At 32.7% G+C, this 20,088-nt stretch overlaps 1 protein-coding gene across 7 annotated transcripts in view; it reads left to right on the top strand.

Moving 5' to 3' along the window:
- The window catches only part of DMXL1 (Dmx like 1), an 81,769-nt gene extending 65,367 nt beyond the window's left edge, over positions 1 to 16,402 (top strand). For 5 of the 7 annotated variants that reach the window (XM_058166746.1, XM_058166745.1, XM_058166748.1 and 2 more), the window contains 10 exons: positions 791 to 877; positions 2,281 to 2,402; positions 2,938 to 3,079; positions 5,176 to 5,236; positions 5,667 to 5,794; positions 7,129 to 7,221; positions 8,755 to 8,846; positions 11,452 to 11,504; positions 12,707 to 12,924; positions 13,501 to 16,402. In XM_058166746.1, coding sequence (XP_058022729.1) covers positions 791 to 877; positions 2,281 to 2,402; positions 2,938 to 3,079; positions 5,176 to 5,236; positions 5,667 to 5,794; positions 7,129 to 7,221; positions 8,755 to 8,846; positions 11,452 to 11,504; positions 12,707 to 12,924; positions 13,501 to 13,725 — 1,221 coding nt within the window. In that variant the 3' untranslated portion in view covers positions 13,726 to 16,402. The other 2 variants (XM_058166750.1, XM_058166749.1) reach the window with 1 other exon arrangement.
- Positions 16,403 to 20,088: the final 3,686 nt, after the last annotated feature.

Here is a 20,088-nt window from a genome sequence, read left to right as displayed (position 1 = left end):
TCAGTGATCATGTACATTTATTCTGTATTGCTTTTTATTGCTTTATATTTTTACGATGTATGCCACCTAGAGTCACTTGTTGAGATGAATGGCTAGAGAAATTAAAATAAATAAATATTGTACTTAACAATGCTCTGGTTTGAAGTTGCTGATTTTGTGAAATGACATGTAATAAATATCAAATAATTTTCAAATTCCAAGCAATTACATGATCAGTGCTGAGTAATAAATGAGATTTTTGTTTGTTTGTTTGTTTTACATTTATATCCCGCCCTTCTCCGAAGACTCAGGGCGGCTTACAGTGTATAAGGCAATAGTCTCATTCTATTTGTATATTTTTACAAAGTCAACTTATTGCCCCCCCCAACAATCTGGGTCCTCATTTTACCTACCTTATAAAGGATGGAAGGCTGAGTCAACCTTGGGCCGGGCTTGAACCTGCAGTAATTGCAAGCTACTGTGTTCTAATAACAGGCTCTAACAGCCTGAGCTATTCCGGCCCCTCAGGGGCTATTTCTTAGCCTCAGCTTATCTTTTAGGAATTTTCACTACCATTTTCTAGATTTTTTAGATGAATGAACTAAATTTAATCTGAATGAATGATTATATAGAAATAAGATCCAAACAAAATGTTTTTATTAGGCTAGCTTGAATTTATAATTATGTTTAATTTGGTTAGATATATTCCTGATTAATATTTATCATTTATTTTTAACATGAACTAAAAGATTATGCCTTACTATTGTGTTGTATTGTGTATGTTGCCCTTTGTCTTTTCTTTTTAACACAGATAGAGCATGATGCAGGATCTCCTGGAAGTAAAGCAAGAATTATCCATAAAGAGTCTGACATTATTACTGCCTTTGCTGTCAATAAGGTATAGACAAATGGAAGAGTGGGGGGAATAGTCCTTAAATATTTTGAAATGTTGTAACTTATATCCATATGAAGGAAATTCTATTGTACTTCCAACTAGAGAATCTACACTAAATTATTAATTATTTGTAATAAAGATTTTTGGTTCTATAGCACCAAGGGCACTGCCATCTTTCTTGAAGTATAGTTTTTATTTTTATTGTTTACATTTAGAAATCACCCACCTCCCTCACAGAGGGACCCTGGGTGACGTACAAATAGAATGTTAAAAACATATAAAAATATTATCAACATAGAAATTAAATATAAAAAATTAACACATTGCAAGAATATATTTACAAAATTAAAGAGTAGCATCAGGACAAACAAATTAAGGTAATCAAAACTACGTGGGAAATTTTAAGTGGGAATTAATGTTAAAAAGATTATAAAACTGATAATTTATATTATAACTGGCTATCATCAGTGAGTGGAGATGCCATGGGAATCTTAGGAACCATTCTTAGGAATCATTTCATTGACCTCTATCATGATGGAATTACTGTTTGTCAGTAAACTTCGAGCAGAACTGGTAACATCAATCCTCCTAGTTATTTTGAATATGAGTCACATTCTCCCTGAAGAAGGTGCTTCATGATTTGGGGTCTTGTAGAATTTAGACGCACACTTGAGCAGCTAATGGAAATCCTTGTAGTAATATCTGGTATCCCAATTGCAACCTTGCCCTGGCAATAGTAACTCATATCCATATCTCATGCTGCCTTGGAGACAGTTCAGAAACCTCAGCTATTCAGTCTTATTTTAATTTCAGATTATTATGTATGTTAAATATTATATTTATGATGTATTATATTATTAAAAAACTGCTGATGGGACAATCTCACCATTGCAGAATAATGTCAACTTAAAGTTGCATTTAGATAATAGACTTGTTTGTCTCTTCAAATTGCTGGTCCTTACTTAAAAGCCCTATATAGTACAGGAATAAGTATATATCAGGAATTGTCTTGTTGAAATTTAATCTGTCATTCCTGCCGAGCCCATTTCCTCATTAATGTTAGGTGACAGGCCTTTTCAGCAGTATAAATGAGAATTTGTTTCTTCAATATATTTGATCCTATCCTTTGCAACATTTCACAAAGCTGTTTAAAATGTTATTCAAATGTGCCTTTAGACCAAAGTTGACAGTGTACCTATTGTAGCTTTGTATAATTCTGCTTTGAATATACCTTAGTTGATTCTCTGGTTTTTCTTCATATCATATAAATATGTTGTCCTTTTTACCTTAGTAAAAGAATAAAATTCTTGATTTTATTCTTGCCTTGTTCATTGCCTAGAGTCTGGATATACATATTGGGGCAATAGACAGATGATGTGAAATAAATATGTATTTTTGCATTTTAGGCCAACAGGAATTGTATTGCAATAGCCTCAAGCCACGAAATTCAAGAACTGGATGTTTCAGGAATTTTAGCAACTCAGATCTACACTTGGGTTGATGATGATATTGAAGTGGAAGCTAAAGGGTATTTTTTTAATTGTACTTTTTGTCAATATCCTTAACATTGACAACATTAAACATTTAATTATTCTTAACAATGACTTAACATTGAACATTTAATGGTATCTTGTTGAAATACTGACTTATAAATAATGATCTATCTTCTGGTTTTTTGTAAAACTTTTTAAGTCTTTTGTCCTTTTCTTTAGTAAACTTCAGCTCATACATCTTTCTCTTTGTCTTACTAAAGCTAACTTCCTGATAACTAGATTTGACTTACTGTGTTATTAAAAACATTTGTTTTGACTGACAGACAGCATTTCTCTTCTCTTTAACCTCTAACTGGCTTTATCTTGAACCATCCACTGATTGGCTATGTAGGTATCACAGCTCATAAGAAAGTCTGAAGTACAAATTCACCACCAATCAGATAACTTACAGCCAATAACTCATGTGATACCAAGTGAGAATTCATGGATATAGGTAGCTAAGCATCTTTGAATTAGAATAGGTAGGTAGTAATTCATGACTAATATTCATTTGAATATTTTGTTTTGTAGACCTGATGACTTCTTAGTTATACATGCTCGTGATGACTTAGGAAACATTCAAGGAACTACTCCTTATACACACAGCACTCCTGGAACACCAATCAACATGCCATGGCTTGGCAGCACTCAGACTGGCAGGGGTGCTGCTATGGTGAGTCACTTGTTATCAAATAATAATGACCGTAAACGTTTATATTTCAATGGCTTTTATTTTATTGATAATATGTACTTCTAAATAATAAGATTTAACAAATACTTTGAATTTTAATTTAAATCAATCTTAACGTAGTTTATTTGAACAATTTTGGTTGTGAGGTTACATGTTAAAACTACTTTTTAGAACTTCTGTATGTAAGTGGAACCTAGGATAGGATTTTCCTATCTATTTTAGTATTTTCTTCTCAGGCAACATACAGACTAAGTGAAAAAAGGAAGCAAAACCAAATAATTTCTCATGCTTTCCTTGATACTTGATTTATAAGAAACACATTTGGAACTGACCCTTTCTTTGCTTTCTTTCAGTGCACCTTTATACTATTTTTCAGTGTCATTGCACTGTCTTGATTTGGATGAGACTTATTTATTTTTTTTTGGTTACATTTGTCAGTGCGTCAAGCTTTAATAACAGTTATCTTTGGAATTTTTGAAGTGGCTTAGATTGATTTTATGCTGGTATTTTATAATGAGATATTGTTTCTGAGGCATTGTTAGATAATGTATTGATTTATAGAATATTTTTAAATTAGAACATAAAGCTCTCTTACATTTTTATTATTTACATTTTTGTCCTGCAGCAATGACAAAGTTTTCCTCAACCTATGTTACAATATAATGCATGAGTTTTAATAGAAGCAATTAAGTTGCAACATGTGTCCGTAGTCACAATTTTTATTGACTCCTTCTATTAAGTCTCTGCTAATTATTATGCTTTTAGCTTGCTTTGCATTTCACAGTTTAATCATCCCAGATTATACTCAAAACTACTGTTGTATATTTCATTGCTTAAGATATTTTATGTAATATAGTTTTTCTTACTTCTTTTAGTAAGACAATATAATCAGCATTTACATACTGCTATGTAGAGTGTTCAAAGTACATCACAACTATTATAACTGTAATTCATACTGTAAACTGGCATAATAAATAGATGTTATACTTATTTTAGAGACAGATGGAAGGGATCTGACAAAAGTGTACCAGAGGACAGCCAACATTATCTTATTTGATTCTTCTTGCTTTTCATTTAGATTCCCAATATTTCCTCAATTAAGTGATTCTACCAACAAACTTTAAACTTCTCCCCTTCCTGAGGTCAATTTTGTTTTTAATTATACTGTGTTACTTTTCTCCCCAGGAATTCATGTACATTTCTGCTTTAAGTCTATCACTTTCTCACATAAGTATTCCTAAAAACCTTTGCTTGTTTTCATTATCCAGCACTAAAAATCTTAGGCATTACTGCTCAATCGTTAAAAGGTAGCTTCAGTGTCATCTTAATCTGTTATAAGCCTTCTAATATCAAAGAAAAAAAAGACAGACATAATTAAATTGCTGACATAAATTTAAAAATTTCTGTCACTTTTATCAGATAAAGCTTACTTTATATAGATGGGCTGCTATTTACTTACATCTTTCACACATCATTTTAGAAAAAATAATCTTAACAGTACAGACCGATAAAAAATCCGATTATGAAATAAATTACTATATCTTAGCATTTGCTACAATTTGTGCTTTGTTATCTAGAATTCATTACATAAACCTTTTTTTCCAACCAATACATTTCACACCTAAATTTTCTGTGGATGATTAAATGCAAAAAATATAGTTTCTTCACTCCTGCTTATTTTTTTGTAAAAGATTGTTTAACTCTCTCTTACATGCCTCTGCTTCTGCCTTTGTCTTACTTACCTTACAATATACAGGAATATTCCAATAAATTTAATGGAATCAGAAAGGAATTGGCAAGAAAAGAGGTAAGATTGAAATCTAGTGTATGTGTTTAGCAAACTTTAGATTTATGGACCAAAAGCTTCCAAGAACCTGGATTTAGATTCTGTTGATACGAACTTTGGATAAACACTGTAGGAAGGATTTCGTTTTCATTGATTGTCATCCATTTCTCAAACCCCAAATCATGAAGGGAAGCAAACATAGTAGTGTCTGCATTTTACCCTACTAATAACTTTAAATGAATATATTTCTGAATAATTCTAAATGGATCTTTTAATCTTGGACATTTAATAGATGATCAAGAAGAATCTCAATAATGTCAGAAGAATGGCTTCTCACCCAACACTACCATATTGTAAGTTTTTTATTTCTAATTTGTAACTGTTGTAATTTATAAGATAGAAAATTCTAAATGAAATCTTGAAAAGTCTAAATATCTTTGAAATTATAGATAACCTCAGTTAATTATTTGCAGTTATATTTTTTGCAATAGTATTTGATATGGCTGGGCTTGAATGAGTTAAAAACTTTTCATATTACGCTCCTTAATATAATACAGTATACCTTCAATAGTAAAGAGCCAATAATTATTATTTCTAAAACTATAACCAAAAGAACAATAATTGAAGAATTTTTATTTTAATAACTTAGGAGTATACTTCTAAATGATTATAATTGCTAATCTGTCTTGAAAATAATTCTTCAGTTCCTTTTTGAGTTTGTTGTAAGTTCTTTTTTTTTCTTCCTTTGTTAAGTTTCAAAGTTATATATATTTTTTATTGCAGATTTGACAGGTGCCCAAGATGGCAGTGTAAGAATGTTTGAATGGGGCCATTCTCAACAACTTGCATGCTTTCGATCTGGTGGGAATTCCAGAATTACACGGATGAGATTTAATTATCAAGGCAATAAGGTACCATCCTTTTAACTCTTCTAAGACAAAAAGAAATATATTTAAATGTCGCTTATAGCTCTATATTCATTTAATTAAGAGTCACAACAATATTTACAGATTTATAGATAAGTTTATAAATTTACAAATTGCTTATAAATTTGCTGTTGTTCCTTTCCAAAATGTATATGGTTTTTAATCATTAAAAATAATCCAACTATTACAAACATCACAAATGAATGTTTACATTTCTTTTTGCTTTTGAAAACATAATAAATTAGACATTAGCTATTACCCAACAGTAATCCAATAGTTAATATCTCTATTTTTACTCGATATATAAATTTGAGTATATAAATCCTCTAAATTCAAACAGCTTGTGTGTCTAGCAAAGATTGAACTAAAATGTCAGTGCTATCCCAATGCACTTTCTTTAGCTTTTTTTAATCACTGATTGTAAGGATAATAGTGACTGATCATTTTCAATTATTGTTTGATCATTCAAATAATGAATTGAGAAACATGGTTCCACTTCCACTTTGAAACCACCTAACCCAATGTATTAAGCTACTAAGAAACTTTTCTTCTAGATTTAGACTTTTAACTTACCATGCCTAAGGCATACCTAAGGCAGGACTAGAACTCATATATTTTTAGTCTGGTGCCTTAACAACTAGACAAAAGTGGCACTCAACATAGGCAAACAATATTATATGTAATTAAATTTAAAGAGTAAAGTAAGTTTAATTATTATTAATTAATAGGATTTGATTATATGGCCTTACTGTTAAAACAGTGTTGATAGTTATATAGCTAGACGGATTATAGTATAAGAGACATATCTAGTTTTCTTTTCTTCGTTTTAAACGTATGGCATCATTTGCATAAGCTCCCCAATTACTCCATATTTCAAGCTATCTTTTGTACTACATGGTAGTGTTTTTAATCTTTCAAATTGCACCCATACACTGCAATATCAGTGTTTCTATCTTTACTAATTACCTATTGAAGTTTGTTTTGTAAGGGATTAAAAAGAGAGAGTGGTTTTACATACTTTAGTAGAGTCCAATATCTTGTTTATACATAAACATTTTGTATTAAATTAGTTGGATCTTATTGTTTTATTTTGTAAAAATATAATGTTACACAAAAAGATATTTTGAATGAATGAATGAAGAGGCTTTTGTTCATGTGAATTCCATTTGCATTCAATTCTTCCAGATATGCTAGGAATTGCTGATAACTTAATACATATTCATATCCACACACATCTGGAACAGCTTAACTATGAAGGAATCAATTAAGTATTAATATAATGTAAATATAATGCAAAAACATGTTTCTACTTTCTTTAGTTTGGGATCGTTGATGGTGATGGACACATAAGTTTGTATCAAACAAACTGTAAAGGTTGCCTACATAATGAAAGCACACCCAAACCATACCTGGTAAATCATAATATTTCCTAGTTGTTGTTGTTTTATTTACCTTTTTATTTTTTATAACCACAGCAACTAAGTCCTTATTTTAATTTGTTACATAGCTATCTTACTTGTATATAGTTTCTTTTACACAGTTGACAAATATTCCTGTTGAAAATTGCATGTAGAATAGAATAGATTTTTTTTTTATTAGCCAAGTGTGATTGGACAGACAACAAATTTGTCTTGGTGCATATGCTTTCAGTGTACATAAAAGAAAATATATGTTCATCAAAAATTATAAGGTTAATGATAATCATAGGGTACAAATAAGCAATCAGGAAACAATATCTTAACATAGTGTAAGCCGCTCTGAGTCTTCGGAGAAGGGCGGGATATAAATGCAAACAAACAAACAAACAATATCAATATAAATCGTAAGGATACAAGCAACAAAGTTACAGTCATACAGTCATAAGTGGAAGGAGATGGGTGATGGGAACAATGAGAAGATTAATAGTAGTGCAAACTTAGTAAATAGTTTGACAATGTTAAGGGAATTATTAGACAGGGTAAAATAATGGAGATTTTGGAAGGGAAAGTAATTGGACTTCTTGAGATTTAGTAAATAGTTTGACAGTGTTTAGGGAATTATTTGTTTAGCAGAGTGATGGTGTTTGGGAAAAAACTGTTCTTGTGTCTAGTTGTTCTGGTGCGCGGTGCTTTATAGCATCGTTTTGAGGGTAAGAGTTGAAACAGTTTATGTCCAGGATGTGAGGGGTCTGTAAATATTTTCATTATATTTTTTATTTGTGGAAGGGAGAACAGAATTTCCAAGCAAAAATAGGACTTTCATACTTCAAACATTTTTCCTCATAGCTCTTGAAGAATCATTTGAAATCTGTAAGCTAACTGTGATGTAAGATTGTAGTATTTTATGCAGTCCATGAAGTTACGGGTAGTCCTCGAATTGCAATCACAATTGAGCCCAAAATTATGTTGCTAAGTGAAACATTTGTTAAGTGAGTTTGTCCCATTTTACAACTTTTCTTGCCACATTTGTTAAGTGAATCACTGTAGTTATTAAATTAGTAACACGATTGTTAAGTGAATCTGGTTTCCCAATGACTTTGCTTATGAGAAGGTCACAAAAGATGATCACATGATCCCGGGACACTGCAGCTGTCGTAAATGTGAATCAGTTGTCAAGCATCCGAATGTAACTCTCTTGACCATGGAATTGCTGCAACGGTCATAAGTGTGAAAAATAGTCATAAGTCACTTTTTTCAGTGCCTTTGTAACTTCAAACAATCACTAAGTGAACTATTGTAAGTCAAGGACTACCTGTATTGTGATAATCCATAAACTAGAGATTCAGATTCAGTTATTAACAGAATTGAAGGTTTTGCTATTCTACAAAAAAAAAAAAATAGGGAAAAAAAGTATGTTGCAAGCTTCAATCTGAAATTAATTATATATTTCTAAGTAAATAAGCTCTAATGATAAATTAACCATATTTTTGTTGCTTTACTATATTTATTGTTCCTTGATATTTTCAGACATGGCAATGCCATAATAAAACGGCTAGTGATTTTGTTTTCATAAGTTCTTCATCTTTGATAGCTACTGCCGGGTTATCTACTGACAACAGGTATTAAATTTTCTTCAAGATCATACCAATAAACATTATTATCAGTACTTTATCAAGTACTCTAGTGATTTTGTACAAAAAAATTTTCCCAGTGTTCATTCCTTTTTATACCATACTATTCTGTGGAGAGCAGCTTTTTAGATTGAGCAAGAAGCAAGTGTGCCATGACATGAAAGTAGAAATTGTATATATTAAGTACAAAAGTTCTATTAGATGCAGTCCGTTTTTGTTTTACTTGTTCCTTATAAAGCACTACAGGGCGTGGGACCTTTTAGGAATACCCTCTCTTCCATAAAACCTGTCTGCTTAATTTGATCCTGCAGTGTTCACATACTACAGGTTCCTTCAAATAAATGGTATCTCTTAGGACACCAGAAGCATCCCTTCTCAGTAGTAGCGTCTGATCTTTGGGACAAGGTTACCCCTGAGATTTGGATGGTCCTCACTCTGGTGTTGTTTAGAAGAGTCATGTAGCTTTTCACCTAGGCTGGTGGTAAGGGAAAGCGAGGCCCTTCATCATGCTTGCCATATTTTATCTTCACTGTTTATGTTTTATTTATTTTGTTATAATTTCTTTGATTGTTGTGAGCCACAACTCATTAAGAATCAGATGGGATAGAAGTTTAATAATAAGTGATTAAGGTGCTGACCTGGAAATCAGGAAATCAGTTGTAGTCCCACCTTAGGCCTGAAAGCTTGCTGGTAGGACTTTTGGCTAGTCAATCTTCTTCTTTTTTTTTGTCACAACAGTATACACAAGCATCAACATAAAACAACACATCATATAAGCATATATATGAGCAAAAGTATGCAATAACTATATTAATTTGATATAATGAAAGGAAACAATAGGACAGGAACAGTAGGCACTTTTGTGCTCTTCTGCACGCCCCTTTTAGTCCCTCTCAGCCCAACCCACCTCACTGGGTTGTTGTGGGAAAAATAGAAGCAAGCAGTGCTATTATTTATGTTTAGTTTAAAGTAACAAAAGCATCATAAAGTAACAAAAGTAATAGAAGCATGATAAAAATCAAATAAATAATAAAAAACAGACATGATGGTTCCAGAGGTTATTCAAAGATTAAGTGCTATACTAAAAAATCTTGTATAGCACTTAGAAAATCGGCACATTGACAAATTTCCATCTGTCACTTAGAAATCGCCGCACTGTTAGAATCTGGACATACACAGATAGTCATCAAATTACGACCACAATTGAGCCCAGAATTTATGTTGCTATGTGAAACATTTATTAAATGAGTTTTGCCCCATTTTACAACTTTTCTTGCCACATTTGTTAAGTGAATCACTGCAGTTGTTAAATTCGTAACATGGTTAAGTGAATCTGGCTTCACCATTGACTTTGCTGGTCAGAAAGTCGCAAAAGATGATCACTTGAGCCCAGGACAATGCAACTGTCATAAATATGAACTAGTTGTCAAGCATCCAATGTAAATCACATGACTATCGGGATGCTGCAATGGTTATAAGTGTGAAAAATGGTCATAAAGCACTTTTTTCACTGATGTAACTTCAGTCACTAAATGAATTGTTGTCAAGGACTACCTGTATTTTTTTTTTTTTTTTGAATTTATATCCCGCCCTTCTCCGAAGACTCTGGGCGGCTTACATTGTGTAAGGTATTACGTTGATCATTACAACATTCTAAGTTCTTGGGAAGAACTGTATACATATGAAGGCCAAAATCGGCTAAAGAACCAACAGCTATGACTTCGTATTTTTCTGTGTAATAATAACAATAATAATAATATCTGCCTATCCCAGGTCCTTGGGAAAATCTTGAAAGATGGATAAAAATGCCATCTCTGGTCTAAACCTTTGACTGACTCTGCAACCAATTGTAATAATAAACATTGTATTCAATAGCTTTGATTTGAAGTATAATATTTTCTGCTATAATCTAAATCATACTACAGGTAGTCCTCAACTTACAAGAGTTTATTTAGTGACCAAAGTTAAAATGTCACTTTAAAAAGTGACATGACATTTTTCACACTTACGACCTTTGCTGCATCTTCCTGATCATGTGATCAAAATTCAGATGCTTGGCAACTGGTTCATATTTATGATCATTGCTATGCCCTAGGATCAGGTGACCACCTTTTGCGACCTTATGCATAACTAGGAGAATCAATGGGGAAGCCAGATTCATTTAACAACCATATTTCTAACTTAACAACTGCAGTGAATTACTTAACTATGGCAAGAAGGGTAATAAAATGGAGCAAAACTCACGTAACTGCATAAGTTTGTAGCTTAATTATGATAGTAAGTCAAGGACTACCTACATTTCAAAGCTTAGTACTATCCAATCATCTTTTTATAGTTTTTCCTCCCTCAGGGTTACTATTAAACTGTAATTTCTATAAAAAATATTCTAGTAGAAATTGTTAGATTATACTTATAGTTAAAAATCATATAGCTATTATTTCTTCTTTCCAATAAAATAAAAATAAAATGTTTCAGATAATTTCAAAGGAATTGTTGCTCTTATTTGATGTTTTTTAAATTTTTACTAATTCAGTTTTTTCTTTATCATGATATCATTAGATACATTACTATTCCTGTGTTTGTTTCCTTTTAGAAATATTTGTCTGTGGGACACGTTGGTTGCCCCTTCTAGTAGCTTGGTTCATGGTAAGCTTAACTAGTATATATACAAATCTAAAAATATAAGTTTTAAGATTTAAAATCTTAAATTACACTTCAGCTCCCTATTGAGAAATAAGATTTTGGTTAGAATTAGCCATTTTGCTAATATAACATTATGTGCTTGTACATGCAGTCAAGATAACTGTATTTGAAAAAATATCAATTTTTCTGTACATATACAGTAATGCTAAATAAGGGATGTATAAAAAGTTTCAAAATTTGAAACATTTGGAGCTCAAAACTGGTTTTGATTTTAAGGTTGTCTCAACCTCATGTGAAATACTTTTTCAATCATTATAGAATTTTTAAAATTTGGAACAGCTCTCAAAGTAGCCCAGGTTTTGATAACATGGTAAGCCATGACAATATACCTCAGCCAAGAATAAACATATAATTTATATAAGCTATATAAATTGGTTGAATAAATAAAAATTAGATGAATAAATAACTTAGTTATAATTTATGCCTTATGACTTCTCACATCAGATGTGTTTTGGTTTAGACAATATACTGAATGTTACCATAATATACCTTTAACATGTTTTGTAAACTAGGCCATAATGAAAGTTGTGCTAGAGTTTATACAAATAAACATCTTGCTATGGGATTTTTCCTGAAAGTAACAGAATAACAGAGTTGGAAGGGACCTTGGAAGTCTTCTAGACCAACTCTCTGCTCAGGCAGAAAGCCCTATACCACTTCAGACAAATGGTTGTCTAATCTATTCTTAAAAACTTCCAGTGTTGGAGCATTTCCAGCTTCTGAAAGCAAGTTGTTCCACTGATTGTTCTAACTGTAGAGAAATTTCTCCTTAATTCTATATTGCTTCTCTCCTTGATTAGTTTCCATCCATTGCTTCTTGTCCTGCCTTCAGATGCTTTGGAGAATTATTGAATAATTATTTGAATAATTATGCAGAAATATTGAAAATTCAAATGGATTCACAAACTTCTGGCACATGTGTATGGAATGAGAAGGTTTCAAAAGATCTATAGAGAGTCTAAGTCAAAAAGAGAGTTTTGCCTACTTCTAACAAATGTTTTCTGTTGATCTAATTCAAAATCAAATTGATTCATCCAATAATTCAGTACTGATGCTTTATTTAACAGTATCATATAATAAAAATATTCAATAGTAATAGAATATTATTTACATTATATTTTATTTTGCATTTTTTTGTATTTCAGCATTTACCTGTCATGATACTGGAGCAACTGTTTTGGCATATGCCCCCAAACACCAGCTATTACTATCTGGTGGAAGAAGAGGTTATACCTGCTTAATAGATCTTCGTCAAAAGCAACAAAGACAGTTTTTCCAAAGTCATGATTCTCCAGTTAAAGCAATTGCTGTAGATCCTACAGAAGAATATTTTGTTACAGGATCTGCAGAAGGAAATATCAAGGTCATTACATTATAAAATTACATCTTGTTAATTTGAATAGTTGTTTCCTATATATATATGGTATTCATTATAATATTCCTGAGAACTATTTATTTAAATATTTATATAACTTCCCACCTTATAACAAACTTTGGGCAACTTCCAATAAAAAGTTAAAATAACATAATATCCCTGGGTCCAAATCAAGCATATAATATGCAGTCACCTTATTCCAGTGCTGGGAGGGGCGGAGAAGCTGCTGAATTTCAGAGGGAAGATGTTCATGGACAGGAGCTCCCATAAAAATGGCATGCTTCCTTGCTGCCATAAAATGGCAATATTTAAGTGAAAGGACTAGGAATATGCCCACCCTATCTAACCTGGTAGAACAGGTCTATGTCCTATTTAAAATGTATTCTAAACTGTTTTATTCTTAGCCTTAACTTTTAAAAAATACTTAAATATTCATCTGTAATTCCATTCTCAAAGAAAGAACCATAACTAAAGCGTCTGAGTGTTTACATAATTGAAGCATGTTTATCAAATTTAGGGAGATCAACTCAAAATCACAATCCATTTTTTCTCTTTGTGTTTTAGGTATGGAGTCTGTCTAATTTCAGCCTTCTTCATACTTTCCTCAATGAACATTCTAGACAATCTATTTTCAGAAATCTTGGGACAGGTGTCATGCAGATTGAGACAGGACCAGCAAATCACATATTTTCTTGTGGAGCTGATGGGACAGTGAAGATGAGAATTTTGCCTGATCAGTTTAATTCATTTGGTGAAGTGTTGAAAACTGATGTGAAATATGTGTTCTAAAGTGCTATTAGCACTTGTAAAATATTATAGAATATTATCAAGCATAATTGTACAGGTAGCCCTATAGTAATATTTCCTGGTGTTTATATTTATTTCTTGGAGATATAATCCTTAATGCACTAATGCCTTAAAGGTTAGCAAGTTCCTTCTTATTCTGCATAAGAATAGTTTTTGATGATTCAGTAAATATTTATTATGTATTTTGTTGAGTACTGTTTGTTCTTAATTGATAATAATGCCTCATTCCATGTTGTTGCGCATGGTCTTTATCACTTAATTTCTAAAGACCTTCCATAAAGAAGCCTTATAATATCATCTCTTTTAGCTTGACAAAACAATCAGTTGCCAAATTCCTTATTCTAACTGTATATGGGTTGTACTTGTGTAAAATAAACATACTTGACATAAGCAGAATACCCATGCTATACTGAAATTTGCTATAGGAAGAAATGCTACTAGATGAGCCACCATTGGTAATATTTTCCTGAAATCTAGTTTGTTCACTTTTACAACTTGAACTCGGTCTTTAGTGTGAAGAATTAAAAGATAAAAGTTTGTCTTGGAACTTTTCATGCTTGAATGACTGCTCTCAGGAAGGCAGTCTTTTCCTGGAACCAAGAGATATAAAGAAAATATATATAATCAAGTCCTTATTTAAAATAGGCAAATAGAGTATGAATATCTAGCTTACAGATTGTTTTAAGAATTATATTTAAAAATAATACATAACGTTTAAAATCCATAAAACTGAATTTAAGTATATGTTGCATAGGATAATTGAATAATCTGGGGTGGGTGGGTTATAAAATCATCTATGCTTAAATCATTGGTAAAACACAGGAAATTGACATATTATTTTCTCAGTAAATTTTGTTTTCATTTAATCCAAACATGCTTATTCTTCCGCTGGCACTTAAATCATAGCATTTAGCTTTCACTTCTGAAGTAAACAAAATAAGAAAAGGTTGCAAAAGAAAACTGTTCTAATGTATGATAAATAGTATAGATTTATATTTTTTAAAAAAATCAAGTTTGAAATTTGTTTTTGTTAAAATGTAAAAACTGTACACTTAATTTTTTTGACCAAAATATAAAAATGTACAAAGCTTTCAAAATTTTCTATGTGCTAAAATAGGCCATGTAGTGTAATTATTTTGAACTACTCTTATTTTACTCATGTAAAAGTCACGGAAAATAATTGGATTGGAGATAGATTACTTAAATGCAAATTATAAACAGTTTATTAAAATATTTTTGTGGAAAAACTGTAAATACAATTTCATGTGAAACAGATTTTGTCTGGGAATAGATGCTGTAAATAAAACAAAAGTGAAGGGCTTGTATAATTAATTTTGTATTATTCTCAGGACACTACTTTTAAAAGTAATATTTCTTACTTTTTATATAGCATTTTAAATGTAATTTTAGCATATTTCTATGCAAGCATTAAATAAGGAAACAAGTGTTAACATAATTGAAAATACATTTGTGCAATAACCTAGGTTATTCTTATAAAGGAGAAATGCATAACAGCATTTTAAAAGAGCTATCCGATGCAGTGAATTAAAATTTTGAGTCAGTTTGCAGGTAATGCAGTGGGAAGAATATAAATTGCAATGCTAAATCACAATGACTTTGTGAAAATAGCTTTATATACTTTAGGTCCATTCCACATATATTCAGTTGCTTGCTTAGAAAGTATATGTTTAATAGCCCAATCCTGTAATTGTTTTGGATGTATGTATACGCTTGGGGTCCTGAGCCATCAGCAACAGTAATGTTCTGCTATGTTTGTAGGAAAATTACACTGACATAACAGCTAGTACAGTATTTAGGAAGAGATGTTAAAAGTTAATGTTATAACCATTTATTTCATTTAAGAATATTAAAACTAATTCTGCTGCCCTTCATATTTCATTCAAAGAATGTGGAAAAAAATCATTTTAATGCTTAGTATATAAAGACTGATTTACTGAATTTTATATCTGAATTGCAAAATCCAAAATTATACCAAAGTCTTAAGAGTTTAGCTTACTTGTAATTCAAACTCCTTATATTAAACTTAGCATGGGATTTTGAGAAAGACTATAAACTTTAGTAAACTTTTTGATAGTTGCACTAAGTTTAAGAGTCCAATATTGTGGAAAGCTCTGCATTTTTTACTAGAACTAGTGTTTTCATTAAGAATATGCTTAATTTAATATTTTTAAGACTGTCATGTATTTAGTACATAGCTACACAAACAACCATGTACAACTTTTACGATGCCATAGTTGCTCAACATTTTATTTGAAGGCTTAAAGATTTAAGTTATGTTAAAATGTTATGCGCCCCTCTTTTGTCCAATTAGTATCCAGAGAATGTTTTTCCCATTAATGTACTTCTCCCTTTTGTTTTGTTAGTGTACCAAATGAAGTAGCTGGAATTTTCTATTTTTCTAAAAGCGTATTAGAGGTTCAATTTATTTCTTCTATAATTAAAAAGAAAGCAAAATAATCAAATGCTTAAGCATTCTACCACTAATAACTGCTCAAAAAATAATAGGAAAGAGTGGTGCAATTGTCAATATTATAGTTGCCATTATTATGATTCTGTACATTTCTGTGTGTACAAAACAAATTACAAAAAATATGCATAGGTTTAGAACCCCCAAATAAAATTTATCATTAGCTAATTAGTTCTGTTCAATGTTTGCTTTTTAAATGGTAACAGAATTTCAGAAAAATAAACTTCTAACACTTACTGTTTGTAATGTTCTACGCAAGAGATGTTTTCCAACTCCCAGTCCGTGGACTGTCACTGGACTGCAACATGCCATAAAATGGACCATGTAAACAAGCAAAGCCCCATCCATGGGATGTAGGCAACACATGAAATCACGTCCCCTCCAGTCCATAGAAAAACCTCTCTCCATGGAATGGGTCCCTGGTGCCCAAATGGTTGGGGGTCACTGCTCTTAACTTTGACTATATTGGAACCTTCTTGTGATTTATACTAAAATCTAAGAATGTATTGTTTTGTACTTCATCAATATTGTGGGGCCCACTATATCCCAGTTTTGTGCTGGACTGCTTTTGAACTATATGCCAATATTTACCTGTATTCATCCTGACATCAAGTCATATCTTTGTTTTTCATTACTTTAATGAGGTCCATTGTTTCTTAAACTCAGCTTAATACTGTTTAAAAGAAGTTATAGAATAAAACAAGAATTCTCCATAGAATTTATGTATAATTCATGACATGGAACACCAATACTATACCATGAATGATCCATAAATTTCTCTTAAACTATGATTTGAGGATATGCCATGGTTTATAATATAATTCATATTTGTACTAGCTGTGCAATTAAAGAGACTAGAACTCAAATAAAATTAATTTGAAGATAAAAGAATTTCCTGCTTACCACATAGCCCAAGCGCCCCTTTCATTCATATAAGGGAAAATTATTTCGTCTGAATCAACTCCTGTTGCTTAGAAAAGAGTAAAATGATAATTTCCTCTACCCACATTAACCTGCAGATAACTTAATATTGAAAATTAGTATCCTAGATTGCTTCACCCATCAGAATTTTTAAAAAGCAGCCATCGCACATTGCTACAAATGATTTTAATGGCACCTGCCATTTTTGTGTGCTTTCTCCTAGAAATGTATAGTTTCTACATTTTTATGCTATTAGAGTACACAAATAGTATAAATACTATAAACACTGGTATAAAATGTATGTTTATTACGCTTGTCTCTGTGCACTCTCCAGACTAAAACTTCCAGCTCAGAGACCTTTGGGAAGATATAGAACGCATTTATATACTTACATACTTGATTGTTGGTCTTAGTGTTAATCTATGCTCATCTGGTTGTTCACCAATCAAAGCAAATCAAGAAGTAAATAATATGCTAATCAAGGAACTGCCAAACAAGCGAACAACAAACAGCCCAACCAAAGAACCTCCAAAACGGGTGGGTTCTAAAAAATTTTACGACCGGTTCTGTGGGCATGGCTTTATTTTGTGGGCGTAGCTTGATGGTCATGTGACTGTGCGTGGCTTGATGGTCATGTGATTGGGTGGGCATGGCCAACTCAATGTCTCTCATGTCAAGGGGTACCTTGCCTGGCCCCTCCCCTCCCAGCCATTCCGTGTCACATCCAGCCTCAACGTATCTATAGTTCTGTAAAAATGTTGTTCACCTTTTTTTAACTTTATTATCTACATACTATAGATGCACTTTCATGGACCACTGAAAGGAGGAAATGGCTCACATGCTTTGCCCAAGAGTGTGATAGGCAACAGGCTTTTAAGGGGCTGCCAGAAAGAAGGGGGGGCAATGTATTTTCCAAAGCACCAGAAGGCAAAACAAGAAGCAATGGATGGAAACTGAACAAAGAGAGAAGCAACCTAAAACTAAGGAGAAACTTCCTGACAGTGTGAACCAATATAGGTGCAGAAATATTTCAGTCATAATTTCACATATAAAATAGCCATTCATGTAATATAACCTGCATATTGTTCAAAACAGTCATTAGTATTATGGCTGATGTTTGACAGCAAGCCTAAAAGTCAAAGATCACAAGAGTGCTTCTTTCTCTGTATGTATACAAAACTTCACATACCAGGAATAGCATATTAAGATAGACTTATGCAGTGGTGGGATTCAAAAATTTTTACTACTGGTTCTGTGGGTGTGGCTTGGGTGTGGTGTGGTGGGCGTGATGGGAGAATATTGCAAAATCCCCATTCCCTTTCCACTCCAGGGGAAGGTTACTTCATAATCCCTATTCCCTCCCCACCCCACTAATCTGCTCTGGGAAGGAATCAAACTTCCCCCTCTTCATTTCCCTAAATAAAATATTACTCATAAGAAAAGGCTCCCAGAAAAGCAAGGAAAAATCAAGCTGCTAACAAGGAACCTGCCTGATACTCATTCCACATTCCTGCCAGCTGCATAAAGGAAACTTTGTAAGAAGAAAACAGCTACGGGTGCTTAGAGATAATAGAAAGTGGAAGCCGGAAGTTCATCTCCATTTACAAGCAGGCAGAAAACTCATTCAAAACAGGATATTTCACAATGGAAATTGCCCTAACCTTTTTAGAAACACAAAGCCCATGTTGCACAAACCCCAAAACTTCAAAAACATAGAACCATATAAGAATCCTTCCTCTTATCCAGTTTGTTGTTCAGCTGACCCAGAAACGAATGGTTGAATGTCACTTTGCTTCTGCAAGTAAAAACCTTCCAGCAGCTGCTTCTTGGCTTGTCAATTTAAAGCAATGGTGTCTCTTTTTTTTCCCGTTCTTCTTCTTTGCCAAGTGATCTCCTGGCTGAGAAGCAAGTCCTGATTTTTTCATTCTAGCCAATCAGTTGGGAGGCTTCGTGGCTTCTCAATTTAAAGCAACAGTGTCTTGGGATTTTTTTCTCTTCTTTGTCAAATGAGCCCTGATTTTTTCCTTCTAGCCAATCAGCTGGGAGTCAGGAGGCAGCGAATAGATTGGGGGTGGGGCCAGGCAGAGGTGGTATTTACTGGTTCTCAGAACTACTCAAAATTTTCACTACCAGTTCGCAACAACCGGGGAGAACTGGTAGCAACCCACCACTGTTCCAAAACCATTCCCACCAACATGAGGACCCAGATTGTTGGGGGGGCAATAAGTTGACTTTGTAAATATACAAATAGAATGAGACTATTGCCTTATACACTGTAAGCCGCCCTGAGTCTTTGGAGAAGGGCGGGATATAAATGTAAACAAAAAAAACAAAACATTGACAGGACAAGCCACTAGAGCAGGGGTGTCAAAACTCTGGGCTGGATGTATCACGTGCGAAGGAGAAAAGTCACGATACATCATGTGATGACACCCTGACAACGCGAGTTTGACACCTCTGCACTAGAGTATAAGTAGAGAGCAAACTGCATTCATTACTTGCATTGATGATGTTATGGAGTTTGGGTAATGAAACATAGGCAAGAAAACAACCAAGTTCAGCACCAAGGACCCTTCACTTCAACCCTGAACTACAAATATTCTCCTTTATAGGTGCAGCCATTTCCTATGTGTTAATAGTATTATCATGTATCTCTTGAGGTAGCTTGCTACAGGGAGAAAGTGATGAATATTTGTTTCAATTGATTGAGGAATAGTGTAAACTTCAGCTGCCAGTCTGATTTACCCTTGTACATAAAACAGCTGTCTCAGTAGTATATCTTGGTACCAGTCTTTTCCAATTGGGAAGAAAAAGGAATAGCAGAAAAAGCTAATAGCAAACTATTTCTGTAATATCTTTGAGAAAACCAAGTTTGTGTGGTATCTAGGGCAACACTTACTTTATTTTTGCCTTTTTCTGAGTTTTTCCAGCACTGA

The sequence above is a fragment of the Ahaetulla prasina genome, chromosome 2 (genome assembly GCF_028640845.1).
Source record: "Ahaetulla prasina isolate Xishuangbanna chromosome 2, ASM2864084v1, whole genome shotgun sequence".
Classification (NCBI taxonomy): Eukaryota; Metazoa; Chordata; class Lepidosauria; order Squamata; family Colubridae; genus Ahaetulla; species Ahaetulla prasina.
This window is presented reverse-complemented; position numbering and strand designations above follow the sequence as displayed.